The sequence below is a fragment of the Chanodichthys erythropterus genome, chromosome 13 (genome assembly GCF_024489055.1).
Source record: "Chanodichthys erythropterus isolate Z2021 chromosome 13, ASM2448905v1, whole genome shotgun sequence".
NCBI lineage: Eukaryota > Metazoa > Chordata > Actinopteri > Cypriniformes > Xenocyprididae > Chanodichthys > Chanodichthys erythropterus.
In genome coordinates this window covers 47,249,914-47,277,899 of record NC_090233.1, presented here as the reverse complement: position 1 = coordinate 47,277,899, position 27,986 = coordinate 47,249,914, and the positions used below count along the sequence as shown (strand labels likewise).

Genomic DNA, 27,986 nt, shown 5'->3' with positions numbered 1-27,986 from the left:
GGCTTGAGGGTGAGTAAAGCTTGGGCTAATTTTCATTTTAAAGTGAACTAATCCTTTAATGTCAAGTTTGATGAATTTAATGCATCCTTCCTGAATAAAATGAATTTCTTTAAAAAAAAAAACATTTCTTCTGACTCCAAACTTTTGAACGGTAATTTATTATTATTATTATTATTATTTTTTTTTTTTATTATTTTTTTTTTTCCATAAAGTTTGGAGCAATACAACAGTGAGTAAATGACAAAATTGTCAGTTTGGGGTGAACTATCACTTTAATTTTAGAGCTCATTGACATTCTCCAGAAAGTCCAAGCACAAATCCTGAACACTTTACATTTATTTATTCACTTTATTAATATTGAATCCTGAAGTGAGTGTTTAGTGTGGTAGCACTGAAAAGCATTCTTGTGTAGTAAACACTACAGCAGAGTAAATTCAGCATAACTATAAAACTATGTTTTGTCAAAAGTCAGTAAATAGTCCATGTTTGAAAGGAAATAAGTGTACCCAAAACATCAGTCACATCTGCTTTTGTGCTGCACTCCTGTGGATGTGCTTTACCACTAATAGTGCTCTCCTGTTTCTTCCCAGCTTAGTTTCATTACTGCTGGGCTTGTTCCTCTGTAAAGTCTTCAGGGATTGTGTCTGTAAATGTAAAAAGATGTACATTAAGATAAACACTGAAAATTCAAATTGTTCCCCTAATATCGTTTAAGCACTGCACTCACCATTACAGCGATATTTCAGGTTGGACCAGATGATATTTTCCTGTGAAAAGCAGAAGACACCGAGACGGCCCCCTCTCATGCTAGTGTCGATAACAACTCCAGAGTCCGCAACCAAGTCGGTACCTTCATAGAACCTTACTCTGTGCAAAACAGAGAAAACCCAAAAACATGTTGCTTTGCTTCAGTGAATTGTTTCTCCAGTAAAATCTGAAGCCTACAATATTTACAGCGTCTAACCTGATGTATCCCACTTGGGGTCTGTGCTTCAGATTCCAGCGGTAGGACACCTTGTCTTTCCAGCCCACATTACGAGGGTCTTTCCACAGCAAACGCACCTGGTCGTTTGTATCTCCAGTGTGCCACAGTGAATTTCTCAGGAACTCTCCAGGCCCAGTTTTAGACTTTACAACCTAGAAATGCACAATATATTGATTAATGTCTTCAGTTGAATAATCAAATCTAATTGTGACATACTTGAAGTGCAAAATAACTATTTGGCTACAGATTTAACGTCAGTTAAGTATTTTTGCACACTTCAGAGTTTAGCCAAAACCACTTTTCTCGATTTGCCGGGCCTCAGTGGAGCAGAAGTAATGGTAAAAGCACACTCTGAGCATTCAGACAGTAATAGAGATGAAGAGCGCTGGAACCTTAAGCTGAATGCCAGGCTCAGCCACGGCTCTAAAGGGCACCGCCTGCCAGTAAGTCTGCTCCGTCTGCTTCCACATCACCACATAGAAGCTGGAGGAATCCTGGTAGCCAAAGATGAAGCCTGCGTAGTCGTCATCGGTCACTGTATTCACATGGAAGGTTCCCTCAAAGTCCACGCCACTGAATGCTGTGTATCCTACGTTGGGTGGTAAGATTGTGTCATGTTCTGACCCAGATTGTCAAAATACTAAAGTTCAACTTTCTTTCTTCTGTGGAACACACACAAAGATTTTTAGAACAATAATCCAGCTTTGCAAGTGGATGGGACCCTCAAAGTTGATACTTCAAAAATCACAGGAAACAAACATGACGGTAATCCATACGACCCCAGTGGATGATCCAATGTCTTCTGAAGCAAAACGATGTGTGTGTGAGAGAGAAATACTAATATTTTAAACTATAAACCATCGCTTCTGGCAAACTATCATATGTGCGTTCGTGAATTAACACTTGAAGTATCAGCCTTCACAATGTGCTGACCTATCGTTTCTCTTCAGACCCAGACAGCAATATAGTGTGGCCCAGACACGGCCCACAACTGGTACATGTAGATTACGCATGGATCAGATGTGGGCTGGATCTGGGCCAACACTATGTTGCTGTCATGGGAAAACCCCTGGGATCATATGGGTTACAATCATGTTCATTTTGCATGGTTTTTGAAGCATCAACCTTGAGGGTCCTATCCTCTTGCATTATATGGACTTACAGAGATGGATTAAAGAAAGTTGTATACATCTGAGATGGTTTAAAGATAAGTAAATTATGACCAGTAAGACCATTATGAATTTCAATGGTGGTCCAGGCAAGGCTCACGGTGGATTGGTGTTGGTCTAGCCGGTCTTTTCACTATGGAAATGATTTTTCTTTCTTGTATTTGAATGGTTTGGGTCAATTAAGCTCACCAACAGCTAGTCCTGGGTCACTGTTCATGGTTTGGACAATCTCCATCCCCTGATTGAGAACAACCCAGTTGGGGTCGATCTGAGCCTCTCCTTCTGGATCCAGAACCACAGTCTGATATGCTCTGAAGTCGGTCAGAGTGATCTCTGCATTCTCAGGGCAGGTGTCGATAATGTCTATCACGTGATCTTTGTCAAAGTCTCCAGTGCAGGCGTCACCCACCCCATCATCTGTCAAAGAGGAAGAGCAAAAATAATATATTTTCCTGATTTATCTTTTTATCAGTGGTCTGATTTTTGATGAAGTCCAGTATAGATTTTTTTAAAAGTAGACCAGAAACATTTTGCTTCATTAACTGAACTACTTGTGTTATGGCATCCTACTAAGCACATTTTGTTGTGCGTACTGTTTTCATCCTTCTGGTCTGGGTTTGGCACCAGTCTACAGTTATCTTTATCATCCAAAATGCCATCATTATCATCGTCGTCATCACACTCATCCCCGAGCCCGTCTTTATCAGTGTCCAGCTGTGAGCTGTTAATGACGTTGGGGCAGTTGTCTTTGGTGTTCTGATGACCATCTCCATCACTGGAACAAAGACCTCAGTTATAAACTTGTTTTATATTGACCGTCAAGGTAAAAGGTAAAGCAGACTCTACCTGTCAATGTTTGTGTCACAAGTGTCTCCAACAAGATCATCATCAACATCAGACTGATTGAAAGAAAACAGAAGACAGGATTAAAAAAGTAATATAAAATATGAAATATACAACATACAGAAAAAAAAAAACATAGAATAATGCACATTAAAGGGATAGTTCACCCAAAAATGGAAATATTGTCATAATTTACTCACCCTTGTGTTGTTCCAAACCTGTATGAGTTTCTTTCTTCTATTGAGCTAAGGAGCAGATATTTTGAAGAATGTTGGTAACCAGGCAGTTGACAGTAGCCATTGACTTCCATAGTAGGAAAAAATACTATGGAAGTCAATGGTAACCGTCAACTGACTGGTTACCAACATTCTTCAAAATATCTTCTTTTGTGCTTAACATAAGAAAGAAACTCATTCAGGGTGTGTAAATTATGACAGAATTTTCATTTTTAGGTGAACTATCCCTTTAAGGTCTGGCCACATTTACCGTTGCTTGGCGAAATTTCATAAACGAAATACAGTCAGAATTTATTTCTGTGTGAGCAGTGCTTCGTACTTCTATAAGCTTTTGACAATGGACCTTTTTTTTAATGTGACCACACATTTACTCTACAGTTAATTCCTTCGAATCTGCATTGTATTGTGTTTGTATAATTTCTACTGTCTGTTTTTGTGCCAGTAATGTGTTGCCTCAACAACAAAAATTAACACAACAGTTTAATATTTTTGAGTTATGACAACTTCAAATAAAATTATGTTCAACCAACAAACTACAGAAACTTAATTTATAACACAAACCAATTTTTAAGTCGATTATTATTAAAAAATTAAAAAAAAAAAAAAATAGGTCGCTTCAACTACTTGAGTTGTGGCTCTGGAAACAATTAATCTTATCTATTTAAGTTAAAATCCACAGCACTCATGGCACATGTTAAATGTACCTTATTTAGCATGTGAACTTATTGTACAAATAAGATATTACTTGTCACTGGCATAAGCACAGCCATTGCTTGTAGAGTCATTGTAGTGTTAACCTACATGTATACTCTTCAGCACAATGATAACTACAAAAACTTCAACATTACAGAAACTCCTTTAAATAAGAAACATAACAGCATTAAACACTAAAAGGTATCTTTATCTTAAAGGTTCCCTAGAATCAAAAATTGAATTTACCTCGGCATAGTTGAATAACAAGAGTTCACTACATGGAAAAGACATACATTGAGTTTCAAACTCCATTGTTTCCTCCTTCTTATGTAAATCTCATTTGTTTAAAAGAACTCCGAAGAACAGGCGAATCTCAACATAACACTGACTGTTACGTAACAGTTGGGATCATTAATATGTACGCCCCTAATATTTGCATATGCCAGCCCATGTTCAAGGCATTACACAAGCCAGTATTAACGTCTAGAGCAGCACAGCCGAATCATCAGACTAGGTAAGCAAGCAAGGACAACAGCGAAAAATGCGAGAGATTTAAAGGGGGCGCAGCCTGAATCGGTGCATAGTTAATGATGCCTCAAAATAGGCAGTTACAAAAATTAATAAAAAAAAATCTATGGGGTATTTTGAGCTGAAACTTCACAGACACATTCAGGGTACACCTTAGACTTATATTACATCTTGTGAAATAACGTTCTAGGGCACCTTTAACCAAAAAACTAACACAATAACACTTAATAATGTCAACACTTATTCTCCTTATCAAGTCCTATGAAAGCATGCTGGGAACTAAAAATTTACTGCCCAATTTACAAAGTTCTCAAGACAATTTCATTAAGTTACTACAATCTGATTTTTTTTTTTTTTTTTTAAATCAATTAACACAAAAATTTGCATTTTTTTAAGTTATGGTAAAAGGTCCCCTGAGTTACTTTTTAGAGTGTTGGTGGCAACAAGTGACTGTTTTTATGAGACAGTCTTTGAATCATTCAACCAATTTGCCAAAATGCTGATTCATTCCAGAACGGATAAGTGAGTCATTGAATAATTCACTTACCCAATTCATTCACAAAGATTCATTCAGGAAGTAAACACCACTGTTTGATTTTGTATTGGATATTGTCTAAAATGTAAGTTAGTCAATATTAACTTAATCTTTATTGAACTGTTGCATAAAAGCAATCATGCACTTTTTGTGAATATCAGCAGGCACTCGCGTCATCTCGTTGCCATGCATCAGGTTTGCCTGCACATCTCCTTCAGACAAAAGAGTTGATGACGTATTTTGCAGGCACCCTCTTGTACTCACGGGTGTTCCACTCATACTCAAACTCTTTTATGGCATGGGATAGTAACTAACCGAGAGTCAGGAATCAGGGTGGCAGAGGGATGCAGTTGGCTATATAGGCCTTCAATTGTACTGATTGGGTGAATCATTTAAATTTGCTTCTCCCAAACTTTGTTAAAAAAAAACATAATTAAAATTGGCATACTTGGTACACGTGTTCAGACACCTGTGACACTGAGAGTTTCACATAGCTTCAAATCTATGGCACTGCGTCTTGTTCCCCTTCTCAGGGAACCAGGGTTACACATAACATAAATGTTGCCTTGGAAAATAGCTGAAATTTTATTTTATTTTAGTTAAGTTTCAAGTAATGATTGTTTTAAATTAACTATTATAACCCTGGTATAAAAAATGGATAAGTATTAATTTTGAGATTAACAGTTAAAAAAGTGCCTAAAGTAAAGATAGGAAAGCTGTCTTCAAGAAGCAATTCTTTTTAAAGGGGACCTATAATGCCCCTTTTACAAGATGTAATATAAATCTCTGGTGTCCCCAGAATGTGTCTGTGAAGTTTCAGCTCAAAATACCCCACAGATCATTTATTATAGCTTGTCAAATTTGCCCCTATTTGTGTCCCTTTAAATGCAAATGAGCTTCTGCTCCCTGGCACTTTCCAGAGAGTGTGGAGTTTTTACAGCTCATGCTTCAGTTGCTCAACAACAACAAAGCTGGAGAATCTCACTCAGCCAAAATGACGATTGTCAGAAATGGTGTTCAGCCTTACATTGTTCAAACTGGAGTTGGACACTGATGGAGAGACTCAGGAAGAAGTTACAACTTTTAAAATGCAACTGGATGTTTCTGAGGGGTTAGTGGATAAATGTATGTAGTTGCTGTGGAGTTGATTTGACTAATCGAATAGAATAGAATAGAATAGAATAGAATAGAATAGAATAGAATAGAATAGAATCAGAGACAGGTAGTAATAATGTTGTTTAGCACCTGGTTGGGGTTTGGCATCTCAGGGCAGAGGTCACATGCATCACCAACGCCATCATTATCTTTGTCCTTCTGGTCAGGGTTTGGAACCCTCTGACAGTTATCCAAGATGTTCTTCAAACCTATCAGAAGTACAGAAAGTACAATAATGCATTCAGTAATTCAACGACAGAGTAAGAGCCAGGGTATAAAATAAATCACTTAAAAATAAATCACTAAGAAAGCATCATACAAAGATATACAGAGGTGTACTGTCGAAAATGTCATTAAATGGAGCAAACTCCATCAGGAAAAATGCATTGCAGTGGTATAGAGTCGGGTACAGTGATGTCTTTGTGTGTAGTTTGTTGGGTTATGTCACAAGGTGGCACTGTTTCGGAAAGACTTCTGTGGAATTGTTTCCACGCGTCAGCAGCTCTTGGCTCAGTTTCTTGGTGGAAATGTGGTTGCTCAAAGGAGACATGACCAAGCTCTAAAGTATCAAGTCAAGTGTCTGGATTTCTGCCTTGATGAGCAGACCGTAAATGTCAAGCGCTGCCTGGGCTCGATTTTACACTTTTCAGACTGGAACAAATAATTGTTCATTTGAAAGAGTATTATCAGTGTGGTGCCATATAGACACTGTTAATACCGCTACAGGTCACTTCAGATTTTCTTGACCCGAGCAGGCTAAAGAGCTCTCTAATTTGAGCTTTAAAAACACAGAAGCTTCTGTTTTTCCTCATAAAAAATGACCTAAGCACAGGAAAATCCAGATAAAAAACAGGCCCAAAGGGTGAAAAGGCTATTCAAAACACAGCACCCCATTTCTGGGGTGAAAAAAAATTAAATAAAACTTTTTGTGCACATAGCAGCCAAATGGCACATGGAAAAATGTGAGCAAAAAGTATGGAGAAGTCAATCTTTGACAAAATAAGAGCTGAATTAAATTACCATCTCCATCTATGTCATCATCACAGGCATCTCCCAGTCCGTCCTTGTCTGTGTCCCGCTGGTCCGGGTTCTCCACGTTTATGCAGTTATCACAGGCGTCACCATGGAGATCTTTATCACTGTTCTTCTGGTCTATGTTAGGTACCAACCAGCAGTTGTCCTGCAGGAATACATTCATGCAGGGATTGAAAATGATGGGAGCTTTTTAGCTCAAGAAAAGGATTGGTCACAATGAAATGATGTCTTATCTATACCTGATCATTATAGATGCCATCACTATCTGCATCCACATCACAGGCGTCTCCCATCCCATCTCTGTCTGCATCTTCTTGGCCCGAATTTGGAACAAACATGCAGTTATCCTGAAAATGAAAAGTAAGATTAACTGGTAACACTTTACAATAAGGTTCAGTTTGATAACATTTCATGAATATGACCTTCTTGCAGGTTCCATCTCTGCATTGAAGTTTGTTATCTGGATAGGCGTCAATGTCAGTGTCTTTTCCACAGACGTAGCCGTTTCCTGCCCAGCCAATTTGGCACTAAAAGCATCGGAAATCACAAGCTCAAAGTTTACTCAAGCATGTTAGTAAACGAAATATCTGTCTGAATGCTTGATGTCTCACCACACAGCTGGTGCTTCCATCTCTCTCCACAATACACTCTGCGTTGATGTCACATGGATTTGGTTGGCCGTTCCCACACAGCCTGTCAGATACAGGAGCAGGGCCCAGGCCAGTACTTTTGCAGCCAGTTTTCTGGTCGCCCGTGAATCCGGTCTTGCAGTTCCCACAATGAAACGCACCCTACGAGAAAGCTAAATTCTCACATTTGACTATATTTACTGTGCCACATTATAATGAGTAATCTAGGATAGTTATTGTCTTACCACTGTGTTATGGCAGTATGAATTGGGTGTGCAACCACCGTTATCCACCTGGCACTCATCAATATCATTACAGATCTGATGAAAAAAGGATAAATCCTCTGTTACTCATGCACTGTATGGCACTAAAATACAGTGGCAAAACAAAAAGTACCATGTAGAAATCATATCATTTCCATGTAAATATGATTTATAATACAGTATCATGACATATCACAGTATTACAATCCGTATATATGGGATATCTTATAAAATACCTTATTACCTATGTTCTTTCACAATATTAAATAGATCCATGTACATCCATACACATTTGGGGTCGATAAGATGTTTTTGAAAAAAGTCTCTTTTGCTCACCAATGCTGCATATATCTGATCAAAATGCAGTAAAAACAGTAATATTATAAAATAGTATTATAATTTTAAATAACTGTGTTCTATTTCAATGTATTTCACATGCAATACATGTTATGTATTCCTGTGATGGTAAAGCTGAATTTTTAGCATTACTTCAGTTTTCAGTGTCACATGATCCTTCAGAAATCATTATAATATGCTGATTTGGTGCTCAAGAAACATTTCTTATTATTATCAATGTTGAAAACAGTTATAATTTTTTAAATAATTTTTATGGAATCAGCGATATATATTTATTTTTTTAGAATTCCTTGATGAATACACAGTTCAAAAGAACAGCATTTATTTGATATTTGATTTTTTATTTTTTTTTTTTTAAGTTTATAGATGTCTTTTTTAAAAAATAAATCTTACTGACCCAAAACTTTTGAATGGTAGTGTACATATACACATATAAATTTGCACATAGTGATAAGTAAAATAAATTAAATTAAGCTTTGCATAATACGCACTTGTTTGTTTGTCTGAGCATAGTGAATGCCCACACCCTGGATCTCTGGGCCAGAGAAACCTTGTGGACACTTCTCACATCTGAACCCTGGCGCAGTGTTAATACACCGTACACCAGAGAAACATGGGTTGAACTGGCACTAAAATTGAACAGTTTATAAGGTTAGCTGGATTTATGTTGTTCAACAAACAATGTTCAGTAGTATAATGCTGCACAGTGATCTGTGAAAAGTTCTAAAAGCACAGGAAAATTACTTATATTACTATTAGTCTGATAAACCTCTATTGAAACCCTGATGAAATGTTAATAAATCATTATGTGTTCCTGACTGAGTTTTACTGTTCTTCAATTAAGTAGAAAACCTTGTCATATGTGTTGTTCAACAGACTGAGCTAGCAGAGACACTGCAGTGAGTGATGGAAAAAAATAAATCAAATAAATGTCTTCATGAGTTTTACTGTTCTCTTCTAATTACCCAACTAAACAGGAAGATGGACTAAAGTGGATAGATGGACAATATAAACAGCAAAACTTGATTCAAGAAAGTCATAAAAAATAGTATATGTATGATAACAAGCAATCATCTCTTGGTTTTGTTTAGGTTGTTCATATTATTAAAATTCTGACTAATGTTTGGGTTTACCAATAACATGAACAAAAAAAATCTGAATCTTAAATCTAACCTCATCTACATCATCGCACTGGACTCCATCTCCAGTGTAACCCTCAGGACAGGGTGCACAGCCCACACCTTCAACTGTTTCGATACACATGGCTGGCGTAAAGCAGACCCCTGGTTTACACTTGGACTGATTTTTACTCTGTAGTGCTGCATGGTCCAGTCCCACTGCATTTGAATATTAACAGAACACTTGAGTTCACCTGTCTGACTATGTCAAAATCTTCATTAAAAGCTTCTAATAGACTTCTACTTGACTGAGCACAGACATGATTTTCACTGCAAAACTGCTAAATGTTTCTCATTATAGATGTTTCTTATCTTTATAGCAAAAATCTTACCACTGCATGGAACACACTCCAAGATAATCTTTTTCAGGTCAGCAGTTTCTTTAGTCTGTTATGAAAACAGATGGTCATCATGCTGAAGTTCTGAAGAAAGTATTTTTATGCTATATTCCAAGTTTTCTTTAGCTTTGTGTGAGGACCAGATTGAAATTTAAGTTGATATTGACTAAAAATCATCGCTCCATCATTGAGTTGAAGCCCAAATGATGAACATATCATTCATACTGGTTCTGTCGACTGAATCAAACGATTCAGTGAAAAGACTCAAAAGAGCAATTCGTTCCTGAATCTGACACATCAATTTTTCTTTTTGGGTGAACTATCTCTTTAAGGAACTATTTTCCCACACAATTTCAAGTTACCTGCTGATCCACCTTCTGTTTCAACTCTTGGATCATTCGCATGAGCTCAAACATTGGGCCAGCTTCCATCTTTGAGGTTGTTCCTGCAGAGATGTAACATAATGATATTTTCTGAAAATAATCAATCATTAAAGGGTTAGTTCACCCAAAAATTAATTTATGCCATTAAATAGTCACCCTCATGTCGTTCCACACCCGTAAGACTTTCGTTCATCTTCGGAACACAAATTAAGATCTGTTTAATGAAATCTGAGAGCTTTCTGTCCCTCCATTGACAGCCTACGCAACTACCACTTTCAAGCCCCAGAAAGGTAGTAGCCTAAAGACATATTTTATGAAGTGATGTGAGTGCTTTGTTTGTGCAAAAATACATAAATTTACCATTTTATTTACAAAATATTAATCTCCAAAGCGCGTTCACTCAACAACGTCTGCTCTGGCGTCAACACAACACGCATGCATCATGGTGCTCTCGTAAATGTGTGTTGGAGGAGATTAATATTTTGTAAATAAAGTGGTAAGTTATGTTTTTTATTTGTTTTTGGTAAACAAAGCACACGTGTCTCTTCATAAAAAAATAGGTAAAACCACTTGGGTCACATGAGCCGCTCTTCCAATGTCGGGCTGAATGTTAATCATTGCGTAACAATGACAACCATGCCAAGAATTCCAGGCTGAAACGGGTTTGTAATCGTGCCGTGCTGAACCAGGCTCAAGTGGAAACACAACTCTGGAACTGTTCATTTTAACTGTTCATCTCAAAATTAATGCTTATCCATTTTTTATACCAGGTTTATAATAGTTAATTTAAAACAATCGTTACTTGAAACTTAACTAAAATAAAATAAAATTTCAGCTATTATCCAAGACGACATTTCTCATTTTGATTTAGTTTAACTTAATGTACTAAAATGACTAAAACTGAAATAAAAGGGGAAATTAATAAAAAAGTCTATGTTATGTGTAACCCTGGTTCCCTGAGAAGGGGAACAAGACGCAGTGCCATAGAGTTGACGCTATGTGAAACGCTCAGTGTCACAGGTGTCTGAACACGTGTACCAAGTATGCCAATTTTTAATTATGTTTTTTTTAACAAAATCGAAGAACGAACTGATGTGACGTCATTCCGAACAAAATCAGGCCAAAACAAGTTTGTTTTGTGTTTGTGTGGGAGTTCGAAACGGCTTGCCGTTATTTTGTTACTGAGAAGAAAGTGTATAGCACATATTTACATATTCATCTAAACACTGCTTTCAGCAGTGTGGGCAGTGTCAGATGTTTAATTACAGTATATCGCTGATCATGTATTTTCGAACTTCGTTTTACCCCTAAATCAAGAACGAAAAGAACTTCGTTTGAAGTATATCGGGGCCTTAAGAACTGTTTGGCCTGATGGTGGAAAAGCAGCAATGGATTACTTTTATGATGTCTTTACTACCTTTCTAGGGCTTGAAAGTGGTAGTTGCGTAGGCTATAGGCTTTCATTAAAAAGATGAACAAAAGTCTTATGGGTTTAGAATGACACGATGGTGAGTAATTTTCTTTTTTGTGTGAACTAACCCATTAAAAAAACTATAGCTGCAGACAGAGAAACAACTAGTAGTTGCACCTAGTAGTTGCAGTGTTTCTCTCTCTTCACTCAGCTCTGAACCACTGCAGTCCTGAAGCTCCACGACATTATCAATAGACTCATCGAGCACGAGTCTAAGGTCTGACAGCTTATCCTGTGACACAGATACATGTTTATTCATAGATGATACTTGCGCTCTCTCTATACATATACTGTAAACTCCTCAGAATAATGATATTATTTGTTCAATCTTCTTGGTTTACCTGGGATGAGGTTGGCAGGGTCTTCAGCGTGACTCGTTTTGGGCCCTCGGGCAGTGATTTAAAGGCCAGTGGCACATCCTGCACTCTCTCCACCAGCCTGCAGTCCACATAGAGAGCCGTGGTGGGGGTGCCCTGCTGCAGCCCGCTGAAGTGGAGCAGTATGTGGTGTTGTTGACCATCTGTCAGTGTCACTTTACCGAAATTTGTTGTTCCAACCTTTCCGTTGCTTTTCAGATATTTCAAAATGACTGTCAACAGAAAGAGTATTTGGTGTTGATGCCATGTTTTTATTGAGCCATTGAACATATAGCACATTAGTGAGATCTGATCAGACAAACCTTTGTTGAGTTTCCCCTGAACAGTGAAATCAAAATAGTCCGTGTTATCTGCAGCATTGAAGATGCGGAAGACACGTGTTGGAGCTTTGTTCTGCAGCTTCAGGCTCGCAAGGATGAAAACGTTGTCCATATTCTTGGCCCTTATTCCTCCTTGCAGAAGGTCAGGTAAGCAATCCGGTGACACCAGAAGATCATAAACTGCAAAATTAGCATTTTTGTCAACAGATTTGCATTGGGTACTGAAGCTTTTTTTTGTATCAATTTGTGTATAGTCTTAAAAATATGGTTCCATGAAGAACCTATAACATCCAAAGAACTTTTCATTTGCACAAAAGGTTCTTAATAGTGGGAAAAAGGTTCTCCAGATTATTAAAAAAAAAAAAAAAAAAATGTTCTTTTTCAGTTCAGTTCACGTTCTTTGGAAACCAACATGGTTCTTCTATGGGATCACTGAGAAACCCCCTTTTGGAACATTTATTTTTAAGAGCATCATAAATGTCATTGAACTTTTTTGTAGTTTCTCTGTGCAAGAGGTCATTGGCAGATTTGACCTCAGCAAATGGTCAATTTATATAGTGTTCAGTTCCAGATTTGTTAATAACATTGCATTCTGGGGGAATTCCAGACAATTTATGACATTTATGAAGTATAAAAAAAAAAAAGAAAAAAGATTTGTTCTAAGCTAGAAATAAAAAACAAAGATTATTGGAGTACATTTGGCAAGAAAATACTATTTCAGTCTTTCTACTTCAACGTCATGTTTAATTAAATGTTTTACTTGATGATTCTCCGAATTATTTGTGATTTACTAGTAATTTCTGAGTGAGAACTTTCTACAACATTTTTTTTTTTCAGTGTAATTGACTTACCTAACATGTATATCACACCTGTTTTTAGCAGAAATTGGCCTTTTCATTTATTTCAAATTTAAATAAAAGAAATTTTCTACACTTAATCATAAAATGTTTTTTAAATAAATAATGCAAAAAGTTAAATGGCAAAAATCTTTTCTTAAAAACATGTATTATAAGGTTTAAGCACTTACCAATTCCTTGAGTTTTCACTGTATCAATGATTTGTAAAATTAACTGTAAACTGAATATGATTCTTGTCCAAATACCCATTGTGGATTTATTTTATGTCACAAATCCAGTTGTGTTCAAGTTGTGTCCAAGTGTTCCACCCTTATTCCAGGAAAATTTGTTTCTGCTCTGACCCTTGATTCAGTCTTGATCAGTAGCCGTCAAAACAGAACTGTTTGTTCCCTGCAGTCCTGCAGAACAACGAGAACCAGACTGGTGCTCAAGTGATTTAGACTTTTCAGATGTCTCTCTCTATATAAGGTGTGACCAAGCACCTCCTCCAGAACGCTTCTGTGCTTTTACCAGAATGTAGCCATGTATTACTGTGAAGATGTCAGATCAAAACCTTCCCAAAGAGCCCTTTGTTAATAATGGTAAATGATGAGAGGATATTTTGGTCAGTCCCTGTGTACAGCTGGTTAAAGGTAGCGATGAATATGTGCTTTTAAAAGAAACCCTAAAATAATTATTTTGTTCTTGTTTTTAAACTTTACTTGAAAGAATGTTTACACAGAAATGATCATGGCAAACCTTAACAATTTGATTGCATTTAACCAAACAATCTGTCCTGCCAAAAACAAAAAAACATTTACAGGAATAATCTGGCTTGACATGTCCCTGCTGAGTCTTGCCAGTTTGAGTGTTACGGCAGATGAGTTATGGAAAATCAATTAAACTTCATTTGGATGAAAAGATTTACCACATTAACTCTATAACTCCCTGTATCCTGCCTGCAGCCTCTCAAAATAAATCTGTAAGCATTTAATTTAAAGTGTAAAAAACAAGTGCACACACCAGCTGCTATTTGGAACATTGCAGCTGGTTTGTAACTGGTATATTTGAATTTAGTCCAATATCTTAACCAAGGTAGCTCTAACCAAGCTGACAATAGATCCGCCAGCTTTCAAATCCAGCTGGACCAGCTAATAACCAGCTTTAATAGGGATTTTAGCCCCAGTGGAATTTAGGAAAATAAACTGTCTTAAAGTCACCATGAAATCAAAATTGACTATTCTTTTTTTATGAAATACTGCAGTATTTATCATAAATGATTAATCCAGCACATTATTATTTAAAAAAAATAAATAATAATAATTAATGTGCCCTCATATTAATCAAAAAAACTTACCCTTCCACCTGCAATGACATCTCTTCTGTTCTCTGATGATGCGTTTACTGGCGCGAGGGCGGGACCAAAGCCACTTGAAGGCAAGCCTGCAACCTTTAGCCAAAAAAGCATAATGGCTAATGCTAATGCTCTGGCAGTACGCAGGGAAGAGCTTTTGAACAGCGGGCACTGACGTCACTGCCATTACACGATAGGCTGAGAGGTGGCGCACATGATTAAGTTAGTTCCCGGACTACATTTCCCACAATCCTCCCTGCCAATCACATGTTCACTCCACACCAATCACCTGTTGCCACATACAGCTTAGCACACTACCTGGACAATAAATGACTCACACACACCCCACCTGATTGCGAAGTCTTGTTTCACATTGTGTACAATTCCGAGCATTTATTATCCTGTCTGCCTGTCTGTTACCGTGCCTGCCTGTTACCTGTTTTCGATCCTGTGCTGCCGACCCCTGACCTGTGCTTTGTATACCGACCTGTGAGTGATATCTGCATGTCCTGATCTTTGCCTGTATCCTGACTACGACTCTGCCTGTCCCTTGCTGTTCCTGTTTTGACCCTGCCTGTACGACCACAATCACCTTTAATAAAAGCTTTGCATTTGGATCCCTGCCTGAGCCCCGTTTGTTACAGAATGTGGTAGTTCACTATTAAAGGTGATAGAGAGGATTTTTTCGTCGACTGAGAATCCAAAGACTGTTACGGAGTTTTTGAAATGAGCGCATGCGTAAGAACATCCCCCCTTCCTTCACATTTCAAAGGAACGCCTCCCAAAACTTGTGCACGAGTATTGGAACACGAGTGTTGACCACCGGCATTCACTGTGTCGTGTTTTTTGGATTCATTATGTCGGACTCTCCGCAGGTAACTCATAATCTGCAGTCGTTACTCTTGTCTCTGGACAAAAACATTGCATGCAGCGCTTGTGGAGTGTGGAAAGTTACTGGAGCGTGCAGCCGCGCTCGTCTCTCACAAGGAACGTCACAGCAGTGATTGACAAGCCAGAGGGCCAATCCGCGCACGTCTCTCACAAGGAACGTCACGGCAGTTATTGACAAGCCAGAGGGCCAATCGTTTACGCGATGATCGTGTAAACGATTGGCTGGTGTTTTTAAGGCCCTACCTTGTGCACAGATGATGTATATTAATATTATTACTTTCAGTGCACCTAATAAATAGTCTTTTATCAGTTAGTAAAGACAGTTTCAAGTAATATTGCAAAAATGTATAAAACAAACACATCCTCTTTAGCACCTTTAACTAATTAATAACTACTGTTTTTTCATACCTCCCAAAGAGTTATATAGTAACTCTTGAGTTATTACTATCTAATACTTTACAAAAACATCAAAAGTTTACAAAGACTTCAGTAGTTTGGGTTACTATCACCTTCACTTTAGAATTAATTATACATTATGCATTATTCTCATTAATTACGAACATATTAGTTTTTAGTAGTTCTCTGGGAGGTATGAAAAACAGCAGTTACTGATTAGTTAAAAGTGAACTACCACCTTCAACTGAGCACTATTACTTACTAATTCATTTGTTACGGTTTCTCCAGTGGTAAGAGATACAGACCCTCTCATCTCCCTATAATAATACAATCTCTGGCGGGACAATCTGTCACTCACATGAGATCACAGCAATAGCAAAACACAACATCCAATCAATTCCCAATAGACAAAATAAAGTTTCGCCCAACATTTTTCTGTTAAAGAACTCTTTTCACTTGGATATACATACAACAGCTTTTGCATGATAATTGCTTACTGAATTTGATGGCATTACAATTCATTTAATTTTTACTTATAACAGTGAAGTTATTGATTTTGTTTAATAATTAAAAAAACATAAAAGTTATGCTTTTTTTTTTTTCTTTTTTTTTTATCAAACTAAGTGTTCCAGTACAACCAGCAGGAGAGCAGTGATGTATGAACTGAATTCGGTGACAGTACAGTGAAGTTATTGAGTATTTTTCATAATATAAACAACTGAAACACTACTGCCAGCCAGCGGGACATTACAGTACACATGAAATCAAAATTGACCTTATTTATTTTGTTAGCTCAAATTGCTAGTTTTGTGGTGAACAATTCATCAGTGCAAGTCAGGGGCGTAGTTTGTGGGGGGGATGGGGGGGGGAGAAGGTAACCCCCCAATATTCAAATCCATCAGTTACAACCCCCCCAATATTTCAACATGAAAATCACAGTAGATCTATATTAAAATATGTATAATTCATTTATTTTGCAACAATAATTTTGTTTCTAATCGAATATGTGTTTGTCATAATAAATTAGTCAAAAAAATATCCCCCTCCATTGAACCGATTGGTAACGTCCAACCAATGCGCATCGCACTTTCACCAAAACAGCGCGAGTGGAGCTCTAGTGTTTGAATGAGAGGGTATGGGTAGCACCAAAAATGAAGAGAACCTCTGCCCAACTGACTATATTAAACTTCTGTTCAAAGAGGGACGTTAAAAAGAATAAAACATGTACTGAGAAGGAGGTATGAAAACATTGTAATAGCTAAGTACACTCCACATATATTTTAGCTAGCTAATCCATTGCAATTTAGCCATAGGCCTAACTATCAGTGTAACTGTAACCAATTAATAAAACAGCCGTCTATTTTGTTACTTCATTTTTCAATATCGTCTTATCAATGACAAAAGTATTCACATTGGTGTTTGTTTTCTTCCTTAATTAATCTATTTGAACGAATTGGCTGAATGAACGATTTAAGTAGCTCACTCATTAAAATGTCGAATCGCTGCCACCTACTGGCGGTTTCAACATATATAACATATATAACATAATTTATTTCTTTTTAGAATCACTCCGTTATGGTAGAATTTGATGAATGGTTATACATAAATTGCATAAAGTTATGATAGATAGATAGATGATAGATAGATAGATAGATAGATAGATAGATAGATAGATAGATAGATAGATAGATAGATAGATAGATAGATAGATAGATAGATAGATAGATAGAAGAAATAAATTATCCAATAAAGCTACACATAAAACAGATTTTTTTTTAAATGAAAAAATAAATAAATAAATAACAGGCAGCATACCAACACTCAACCCCCCCAATGTTGAAACCAAATCTACGCCCTTGGTGCAAGACACTGAATGCAAATATCTTTGCGAGGGAGCGCAAAAGTTTTGTGAGAGAACGCAAATATCTTTGCGAGGGAGCGCAAAAGTTTTGCGAGGGAATGCAAAATATTTTGGGGTTGTCAAATTTCTTCCCATGTTTTTTCCACCACCATGTCCCTTTAGGGGCTCCGTACATCACAGTAGGGAAGACATAAGGCTGCATTCACACGGGGCGCCGGCGTTAACGCTTCTCGTTGACTTTGAATATGTGACGTCATGCGTTGCCGAACTGAATTGTGGGTTCCGTCGCGTCGCTTCACTCGCGTTGCAAGCGGCAGAAGTTGAAGATTTCTCAACTTTTCAAGCGCCAACGCAGGCGTCATCCAATCAGATCGCCCTATGCAAATACCCTAGAGCAGTCGCAGCCAACTGCGTTCTTGCAACACCGGAAAGTAATGTGATTGGCTGTAATCACTATAACGGTTGCGTCAGCACAAGCTTCAGACACGCCCTCCGTCAAGCCTTGATGCTGACGCCCCGTGTGAATGCAGCGTAAGACTATCGCAACTTCTGTTTCATGCTGACTTTAAAACATACTTTTTTTTTTTTTTTTACACTCTCGCTAGTATATTTAATTTTTCTACTAACAGTGACAGAACTGTTTTGTGATTCACTCCCAGCTAGATAATTCTAAATACACAAATATTTTCACTATATATATCTAATTTAACAAAATTACATTTTGATTTTAAGGGCATAAATATATTCTGTTGACAAGAAATATTTACCTAAAGTAAAAATAAAATGATTTATTTATTTATAGTTAGTTAGTTAGTTTGTTTGTAAGGAAGTCAACCCACGATCCATTATGTATTTCATCAAGCATTTGCTGTGTGAAAGTTGTCTCCTAGCACCCTGGGATGCTGTTCATGTTACTCAGTCATGCACACAAACATGGCGGAACCCATGGAGCTGCTCTGCTGGGGAGGCGACTGGGATCTGCCATCAGTGCACACAGATTCCCTCGTCGTGCTGGTAAACTACACGCTTTATTTTAACGCTCGTGTTGAGTGCGTATTCACAATGTAATATTTAATCAAGAATGTCGATACCTCTTTGGAGAAACCTGTCTTAGTGTCCGGATAGCTTTATCCAGCGGTGTCACTTTGATAAATGAAAATGTCGCTACACTATTTATACGCCATTTCAGTTGTCAACTGATGCATCCCGTTACAGTAGCTGTCATGCAGAAAGGAGCTCGACTGTATTGCAGTGCATTGGTTTGACTGGTTGATAATAGTAAGCTAATATGTGTCGCACAGCTCTGGTGTTTATTTCTTGAAGGTCAGAGGAATAATGCTGATAGGATCTGAAGGGTATGGGCTCTTTTTACACGCTTTTCACTTAGAATATAGATTATACACAGCGCTTGTGTTTTGTGCTGGAGTACAGCTTTTATTGTTTGTTTTTGCAGCTGCTTAACCTGCGTTCTGATAACACTTCGCAATGCATAATAAAAGTCCTAGTTACACTATATAGCGCTTTTGAGATGATTATCAGTAATTATTTAACCATAAATCAGTCATCTATTCAACTTACATGCTTTTAATGTTCTTTTTATAGGCTTATGCAAAATTTGCAGGCGCAAAGCTTGCGGTAAAGTCTGTTGACTGGACGTGGAGGACTATTACAGGTCAGAAAAGGTTGTTTGTAATAGTCTTGGTGTGAGAGCATGTTTAATGTTATGAAAGTCTGGAATGCATCCATGTAGTTTTCCAAATGTAATATTGTGAATGCCAAACATTTATTAAGTGCGTGAGAGACAAAGGTCGAGCTTTTTCTAATGGTTAATCTGCAGCTGTCACTTTTTTCCCTCCACAGCATCTGTGCCACAACTACATTATGAGGGATCCACAGTCACAGAACCAACACAAATTCTAAACTTCCTACGAAAACAGGTAGAAATTCATATTTGTTTACAGATTTGCTCCTTTTGTGTAACATAAGAGGGGATATTTTACAGTTTGTCAGTCATTGTCACAGAAGAACCCATGACGAATGGCCTCAACATGAAGTGGTTTATTTTGACAAGCTGACTGTACTACTTATTACACAGCTTTACCTAATACATTCAGATACATGAACATGAAATATTTAATTAAATGTATTATATGTAATTAGCTAGTTAATTGTCTATGTCCATGTCCTTCTTTCTTCAGTCGAAAAGAAAAAATGATGATTTGATGAAAATATTGCAGGATTTTTCTCCATAGAGTGGACTTCAATGGCCTCCAAATGGTCAAAATTGCAGTTTCAGTGCAGCTTCAAAGCATTCTACACAATCCCAGACGAGGAAAAATGGTCTTACCTAGAGAAACCATCTCTCATTTTCTAAAAAAAAAAAAATTAACAATTATTTACATTTTAACCATAAATGCTCATCTTGAACTAGCTCTCCTCTTCTTCTCTATTTGAATTCCAGCAGTGTAGGCGCTGCTAAGTGTATTACTGCCTTCCACAGGTCAAAGTTTGAACTAATTGTTATATACTTGCACTAGCATATTGAATATGACAATTTAGTTTAAACTTTGACCTGAGGAGGGCAGTAATACACTTAGCAGCGCCTACACTGCTGGAATTCAAATAGAGAAGAAGAGGAGAGCTAGTTCAAGATGGTTAAAACATAAAATTTAATTTTTTTTTTTTAGAAAATGAGTGATGGTTTCTCTAGATAAGTCCCTTATTTCTCATATGGGATTGTGTAGAACACTTTGAAGCTGCACTGAAACTGTAATTTTGACCTTCATCCGTTTGGAGGCCTGGAATGTTTTCATCAAAAACTTTAATTTCTTTTCGACTGAAGAAAGAAGGACATGAACATCTTGGATGTTCATTTGATAGTGAACTAATCCTTTACTAATCAGAATCTAGTTTTCCAGAGAGCCAACTTTTAATCTATATTTATTGGAAATATACATACAAGTGTGAAATATAATATTCCCCATTTATCCCAATAACAATTAACAAAAACAGAAAAAAAAAAAAAAAAACAGAAAAAAAAAGGAAAACAAATAATGCATGGTATATTTGTTACATCATTCAAAATCTCTTAATAAAGATAAAAATGTAACAATACATTATAAACAGTAAATGATGATAATAATAATGTCCAGCAGTACAAAAAGAAATAATAAATAAAGGTGTCAACATAATTTGTGTATCATAATGCACACAGAGTTTCAATGCCGACTATGAGTTGACAGCTAAGCAAGGGGCAGATACAATGGCTTACGTCGCACTACTGGAGGAAAAGCTGCTGCCAGCACTGGTATTTAATCTGCAATTCACGTACTGATTTCAAATTACTGATCCTCATAATGATTGTATGAATTAAGTGCTGATTTGTGTTGTTCATTTGTAGCTGCACACATTTTGGGTGGACGCAGAGAACTATGCTAACCTGACCCGGCCTTGGTTTACGTCACATTCCCCGTTCCCCCTCAACTTCTTTGTACCGGGTCGACAGGCCAGTTTGGCTCTGTCTCGCATCTTACTGACCAAAGCAGAGTCGCCATTGCTGAACATCACAGAGGTGGAGGGAAAGGTATGAGAAAACAGATCCATAATTCTTACCTCAGTTACTGAGACATTATGTCTCATGCATAGCATTGAATTCATCTATCCTTTTTCTGTGCCATGGTGAAATGGAAATGTCTGCGGTTCTGTGTTGTAAAATGGAAAACAGTTTACCTCACAGCCCTCATGAGCAAATTTGCCTGGAGTGGAGTGTAGAAACCAGAGGATCATGAAATATGTTACACAATGAATGTGCTATTGTAGTTATTCCATCCTTCATAATAATGAATATAAAAAATGTATGGTTAGTAATAGAATTTCTTTTAGATCTACAGTGAAGCCAAAGAGTGCCTGAATTTGCTCTCCCACAGACTTGGGAACTTCCGCTTCTTTTTTGGAGACATGTGAGTTTTTCAGTTCTTTTATCCCATAATATATATTGGCTCCTTAAAGGTATGAAACCAAAAAAAAAAAAAATTCTGTGATCATTTACTTACCCTTCTTTCTTACTGTATGACTTTCGTGGAACATAAAGATATATAACATAAAGATATTTTGAGAAATGTCTTAAGATGTTCAAAATACCTGAGCAGCTGTATACTGTTAGTGAACATCCCGACTCTGCTGAAAGTGGCGTTTAGATATGTTAATATGTGCTGCACGCTTTCCTCTCAATAACAAAATAAACGCACAACAAAAATCACAGTTATGATTACTCATTATAATTATAAATATTTGGATCAGTTAATAGCATTAAAGGTGCCTTAGAATTAAAAATTGAATTTACCTCGGCATGTACGGGTGTACGCCCCCAATATTTGCATATGCCAGCCCATGTTCCCAACATTATGAAAGGCATTAGACAAGGGCAGCCAGTAATAACGTCTGGATCTGTGCACAGCTGAATCATCAGACTAGGTAAGCAAGCAAGGACAACAGCACAAAATGGCAGATGGAGCAATAATAACTGACATGATCCATGATATCATGATATTTTTAGTGATATTTGTAAATTGTCTTTCTAAATGTTTCGTTAGCATGTTGCTAATGTACTGTTAAATGTGGTTAAAGTTACCATCGTTTCTTACTGTATTCACGGAGACAAGAGCCGTCGCTATTTTCATTTTTAAACACTTGCAGTCTGTATAATACATAAACACAACTTCATTCTTTATAAATCTCTCCAACAGTGTGTAATGTTAGCTTTAGCCACAGAGCATATAGCCTCAAACTCATTCAGAATCATTGTAAACATCAAAATAAACACTGTACTTACACGATTAGACATGCTGCATGACGAACACTTTGTAAAGATCCATTTTGAGGGTTATATTAGCTGTTTGAACTTTTTTTTTTATGTTGTTTAAAAGTGCCCTAGAACTTTTTTTTAAAATATGTAATATAAGTCTAAGGTGTCCCCTGAATGTGTCTGTGAAGTTTCAGCTCAAAATACCCCATAGATTTTTTTTTAATTCATTTTTTAACTGCCTATTTTGGGGCATAATTAGAAATGAGCGGATTCAGGGTGTGTGGCCCTTTAAATCTGGTGCTCCACGCCCACGGAGCTCACGCTTGCCTTAAACAACATAAAAAAAGTTCAAACCGCTAATATAACACTCAAAATGGATCTTTACAAAGTGTTCGTCATGCAGCATGTCTATTCGCGTGTTTATTTTGATGTTTACTTTGATTCTGAATGAGTTTCAGGCTATGCTCCGTGGCTAACGGCTAATGCTACACTGTTGGAGAGATTTATAAAGAATGAAGTTGTGTTTATGAATTATACAGACTGCAAGTGTTTAAAAATGAAAATAGCGACGGCTCTTGTCTCCGTGAATACAGTAAGAAACTATGGTAACTTTAATCTCATTTAACAGTACATTAGCAACATGCTAACGAAACATTTAGAAAGACAATTTACAAATATCACTAAAATATCATGATATCATGAATCATGTCAGTTATTATTGCTCCATCTGCCATTTTTTGCTATTGTCCTTGCTTGCTTACCTTGTCTGATGATTCAGCTGTGCACAGATCCAGATGTCCTGCCCTTGTCTAATGCTTGAACATGGGCTGGCATATGCAAATATTGGGGCGTACACCCTGACTGTTACGTAACAGTCGGTGTTATGTTGAGATTTGCCTGTTCTTCGGAGGTCTTTTAAACAAATGAGATTTATATAAGAAGGAGGAAACAATGGAGTTTGAGACTCACTGTATGTCGTTTCCATGTACTGAACTCTTGTTATTTAACTATGCGAGGTAAATAAAATTTTTAATTCTAGGGCACCTTTAACCACGCATGATGTAGATGAGGTTAAACTAACTCGTAGTTCTAACATCAGGCATGCATAAACAGGATACAATAGAAAAGACAGTATACAAGACGGTAATAATCATACACACAATGTCCTGGAGATAAGCATGTTCATTCATAGAAAGGTTTGCCTATGAATTAATGGAAAGAAGTCCTTTTTTTAACGGGCCTTATGTGTCTTTCCTATGGTCTGTGCTGTTGCATGTGGCCACCTTCCCACCACAACTGGAATGTCTTTTGAGGTTCACTGGTCAGTGTCAGCAGCGGAGTAAAAGTTGATAACGATGAGTGGAAAGCAGACCGCTAGGAACCAGCTTGAGCCTGCTTGGACCTTTGCTTGTTATTCATTAAATAAAATGAATAATTGTGTGTCTGATTGGTCAAGCTGCTATAATACTATGGAAATGCCATGAACCAATGGTAGTTTAAAGGTGTTTACCAGCCGGAGTGAACTTTTCTGGAAAGTTCACTTTGGCAAGCTTTTTTGAAGTCCAAACTAACTTTTTGGCCTGATTTTGTTCACCAGTTTGTTCTTCTATTCCACTAAAAGTATAATGGGGCCTTTGGTGTTGTGGTGTTGGAAGTCAATGGGCTACAATAGTTATTTTAAATTGTATTGTAATAATATTTCACATTTACTGTTTTTACAGTATTTTTGATCGAATAAGTACTCTGTGAGCATAATAGACTTTTTTCTAAAACATAAAAATCCTACTGACCCCACAATTTTGAACCGTAGTGTATAACTGAGTTAATGTAATCATCTTTGTGTGTCAGCCTAAACTTCACCATGTTTTCTATCTGTTAGGCCTACAAGCTTGGATGCCTTTGTATTTGGCCATATCGCCCCTCTTATTAAAGCCCCTCTGCCCAGTGGGCAGCTTCAGAAGCACCTGAACCAACTTGATAACCTCTGCCAGTTCTGCAACACCATCCTCAAAAACTACTTTACCGTTGCCACCGCTGAGAAGAGAATGGACTGTAAGTAGTACTATAGTAGGGGGTACTATAATGAATAAAATCACAAAAAATAAACATAGTATTGGTCCTGCTCTGCTCTCTTTCTTCTTTTTATTAGTTTATCTCAAGCTCTGTTTGTTTGCTTTTGAATCATATAGATTTCAAACATTTAACCAGACATTCATGATTAATCACCTTTCCATTGCTTTCAACTCGAAACATTTGGCTCCAGCAGATGCTAAAAGACAGTTTAATAACAGCATGATCTTGGGCCTTGTGGCTATTTTAAGTGATTTGCTATGTCTCTTTGGCTGCACTGTGATTCTGCTAACCTTTCTCCCATGTGCGTAAAATAACATCTGCTTTCCTCCAGAATCAGTGTCCTGCCGTCTTTTCTTTTCTTTATCTCTGCCTTCTCGCTAGGCTCACCGACGGCTACCCATGATCCTGTTGATGCAAACCTCCAGAAACTGACACAACTTGTTAACAAAGAGTCCAACCTTATTGAAAAGGTCTTGGCAAGATCTGCTCATTCACTTCTGAATTTAATGTCATTAGAAATGATTGTACATGGTCAAAAGTATGTGGCTGGCCAAACAGTTTTTCCACTATATATTGAAACATTCATGTTGATTTTTTTTCTCCCATTTGGAATTTCATATACAAATGCATAAGTGATGTCAGACACTGATATTGGGTGATGTGATCTGGCTCACAGTCGATGTCCCAGTTCATCCTAAAGGTGTTCAATAGGGTTCAGGCCTGGGCTAGTCCAATAAAAAGTTCAACTGCACTCAATAATTGATTTATTCAATTGCTTTTTGCACAGGGGCATTTCATGCAGAAGCAGAAATGTCATGCAGAATTCTGCTGAAAATGTTTGTCATAAGAAGATTGTGTAAAAACTGATTGTAATTTTGACGGGAAAAGACTATAAAAATGCTATACGGTAAAAACCTGATGATTGCTTAACTGAAATAGATCTAATGGTACATTCCATGCACATTTACAGTAAAATAGGTAAATATTTTTGGACGTGAAAAAGAACAACGCTGCCTCCGAAATTGAATATTTCTCCACTATATAGTAGGCAAAAAACAGTGTGCGAACAGATTAGTATGTCCGAATTCTTAGTATTCGAAAATACTTCCTGTGAGATTCTGAAGTGCACATACAATGGACACTTCACTATCCTATGAGGCCACAGGAGAGGATTTGTGAATGGAGTTGAAGGGACGTAACTGACGCTGGTAGGTCATGTGACAGGCGGATGTAGTATATCCAAATACACGCATTTGTACTATATAGAACATACTTTTTTCAACATTCGTGAAGTAAATTCAAATGTAGTACCTACTCAACACTATGCGATTCTCAACACTATGCAGCTCAAGTCTTCTTATAATTTACATTGAAAAAACATAAATTGACATTCCCAGAATTCTCTGTGACAGCTCACATGATTTTTCATTGAAATAACCACTTGTAGTTTCTCCTTAATTATAACTAGTTTCTTCTTAGTTTTTTTTTTTTTTCTTATCAGTTATGTACATTATGGTTCTCTGTTACATCTTATGTTGTTAAATGAATGTTTATTGCATTATATGGTGTTTTGTATTTGTGTGAATGACCCCATGCACATTCGATATGTTAGTATTTACATCAGCTTGTGGAAGAGTTACTTGTGATGAATATTGATTCATCTGGCTTTCTCTTTACCATCTGTTTTTAAGGTGGTTGTCAGTGTATTATAAAATAAAAAATAAAAAAAGTAATTTGGTATATTAACATTGTTACAGCCATATTTTTCTATCATATTTTTTACAGTAAAGTTGTGCCAACCACAGTTACAGTTTGTTTACCATAAATATTTACAGATTTTTTTTTTTTTTTGAATGTGTATGGCTGTAAGTGTATGGCTTTATGTGTGATTTATGAACCTGCTAGTAATGCTGCTGAAATAGACACACAAAGGTGTGCCCACATACTTTTGGCCATGTAGTGAATCTGAATAAACATCTTCTTACACACCTTTTAGAATTGACAGTTGTCCTGTGAGTCTTATCTTCATGTATCTTTATGTCACAGATGGATGACAATCTTCGCAGCAGTCCGCAGCACAGACCGCACAGACATGAGGCCAAACCCTCGGCCCTGGCCAGCGAGAGGAGCTAAACCTGATAAACCCCCTTCTATCTAAGCACTGACTTTACCATTATTTATTTATTTATTTTTTTCCAATGGAAATTGACATTAAAATAATGTCCAAATCCTATTTGCAACACAACACCATAAAGGGCTTGTTAAATGGGCAGTCGTCATCTGTTGTATATAAGTATCATTAGCACATGAGGCAACTAAATGCATTATAAAAAGGGAAATGCTTTTTAGTAGCTTAATAACAACACTGAGCTGACAATTGATGACTTGCGATACATTTGTATCGCAAGTGCAGTCATTGCAGTGCAGTGCAGTCATTTTACAGAGATGTAGCTTTTAGTTCAGTTGCATTTCTCCTAATCAGTTTCCCTGGCTGTCATTGGCTTTCTCTTCAAATAATAATTGTATAAGGAACTTTGAATGCACAAGCTGGCTTTCTAAATGCAAAAGCTTTTATGTGTGTGTGTGGTTTTTTTTTAAATACTTTTATTTATTTTTTCAATCCTGCCCAAACCATTACAGGTATATTATATAAGCTTTATGGTTTATAAACTAGGTGTTTCAGCTTTTATTTCATGGCATTGTTCATAATTATAATAGGAGTTCAAGTTTTTACATCTTTAAGGTTCATAACAGTTACTTTAGTGCATATGGGTAAAATATAATGCATGTATTTACATTGTTCCTCATTACAGTGTAAATTTCTCCAATTTCTCACTTGATTATGTAACTTTCACATTCTTGACTTTTGGTGCAAAGGGATCTTGAAATCTGATTTTGTGTACTGTGTATACATTTATTGTTCTTCATCTGGAGGTTTTATACATGCACGGAATGCCTTAAAAGTCCAGTGCTGTGCCATGCCATCTCACCTGACTGCATTTTTGATGTAATCATTATTCATTGTGTCTCAAAAAATTATATATTTCAAAAAATATTAGTGTACAGCAATGTTCAAATATATGTATATATATGCAATAAAGTGAAATTCTTTGAAATAGACATGTTAACGTGTTTATCTGATGCCGTTACATTTAGTTGTTTACACCAAATGTAAAACCCACAACATTTGTTTTTTTATTTGTATTGTGGAAAGTACATCCTGATGTAACTTAAGAGCCTATTTATGCTCTTTGAATGAACAATACTAACATTTTG

At 36.9% G+C, this 27,986-nt stretch overlaps 2 protein-coding genes across 4 annotated transcripts; one reads left to right on the top strand and one right to left on the bottom strand.

Moving 5' to 3' along the window:
• Positions 1-157: 157 nt before the first annotated feature.
• thbs4a (thrombospondin 4a) lies at positions 158-19,183 on the bottom strand. 2 transcript variants are annotated; one of them, XM_067408138.1, is made up of 23 exons: positions 18,925-19,183; positions 14,689-14,781; positions 13,523-13,750; positions 12,478-12,675; positions 12,140-12,387; positions 11,916-12,030; positions 10,307-10,389; positions 9,939-9,993; positions 9,602-9,765; positions 8,920-9,057; positions 8,054-8,128; positions 7,791-7,970; positions 7,602-7,706; positions 7,419-7,526; positions 7,165-7,324; positions 6,235-6,353; positions 3,001-3,053; positions 2,748-2,929; positions 2,344-2,571; positions 1,378-1,574; positions 965-1,137; positions 728-867; positions 158-644 (listed from the first exon to the last, which is right to left on the bottom strand). In XM_067408138.1, the coding sequence occupies exons 3-23, from the start codon at positions 13,599-13,601 to the stop codon at positions 601-603; spliced, it is 2,844 nt and encodes a 947-aa protein (XP_067264239.1). In that variant the 5' UTR covers positions 13,602-13,750; positions 14,689-14,781; positions 18,925-19,183; the 3' UTR covers positions 158-600. The 2 variants fall into 2 exon arrangements, with proteins under 2 accessions (XP_067264239.1, XP_067264238.1); XM_067408137.1 differs by having other exon boundaries at positions 7,419-7,706.
• mtx3 (metaxin 3) lies at positions 18,755-27,725 on the top strand. Of its 2 annotated transcripts, XM_067408141.1 has the most exons (9): positions 18,755-18,847; positions 19,436-19,505; positions 19,694-19,770; positions 21,048-21,140; positions 21,234-21,416; positions 21,716-21,792; positions 24,517-24,689; positions 25,092-25,180; positions 26,757-27,725. In XM_067408141.1, exons 1-9 carry the CDS (start codon positions 18,755-18,757, stop codon positions 26,841-26,843), a joined length of 942 nt encoding a protein of 313 aa, XP_067264242.1. In that variant the 3' UTR covers positions 26,844-27,725. The 2 variants fall into 2 exon arrangements, with proteins under 2 accessions (XP_067264242.1, XP_067264244.1); XM_067408143.1 differs by lacking the exon at positions 25,092-25,180.
• Positions 27,726-27,986: the final 261 nt, after the last annotated feature.

Bases quoted from the DNA above. Each gene is read 5' to 3' on its own strand.
- mtx3 (XM_067408141.1), top strand. From the start codon at position 18,755: ATGCACACAAACATGGCGGAACCCATGGAGCTGCTCTGCTGGGGAGGC. The intron at 21,417-21,715 runs GTATGAGAAAAC...AATTTCTTTTAG, and splicing joins TCACAGAGGTGGAGGGAAAG to ATCTACAGTGAAGCCAAAGA. The intron at 24,690-25,091 runs GTAAGTAGTACT...CCTTCTCGCTAG, and splicing joins CGCTGAGAAGAGAATGGACT to GCTCACCGACGGCTACCCAT.
- thbs4a (XM_067408137.1), bottom strand. From the start codon at position 13,601: ATGGGTATTTGGACAAGAATCATATTCAGTTTACAGTTAATTTTACAA. The intron at 12,388-12,477 runs GTTTGTCTGATC...TTCTGTTGACAG, and splicing joins TCAGGGGAAACTCAACAAAG to TCATTTTGAAATATCTGAAA. The intron at 8,129-8,919 runs GTGCGTATTATG...TTTTTTCATCAG, and splicing joins ATGCTCAGACAAACAAACAA to ATCTGTAATGATATTGATGA.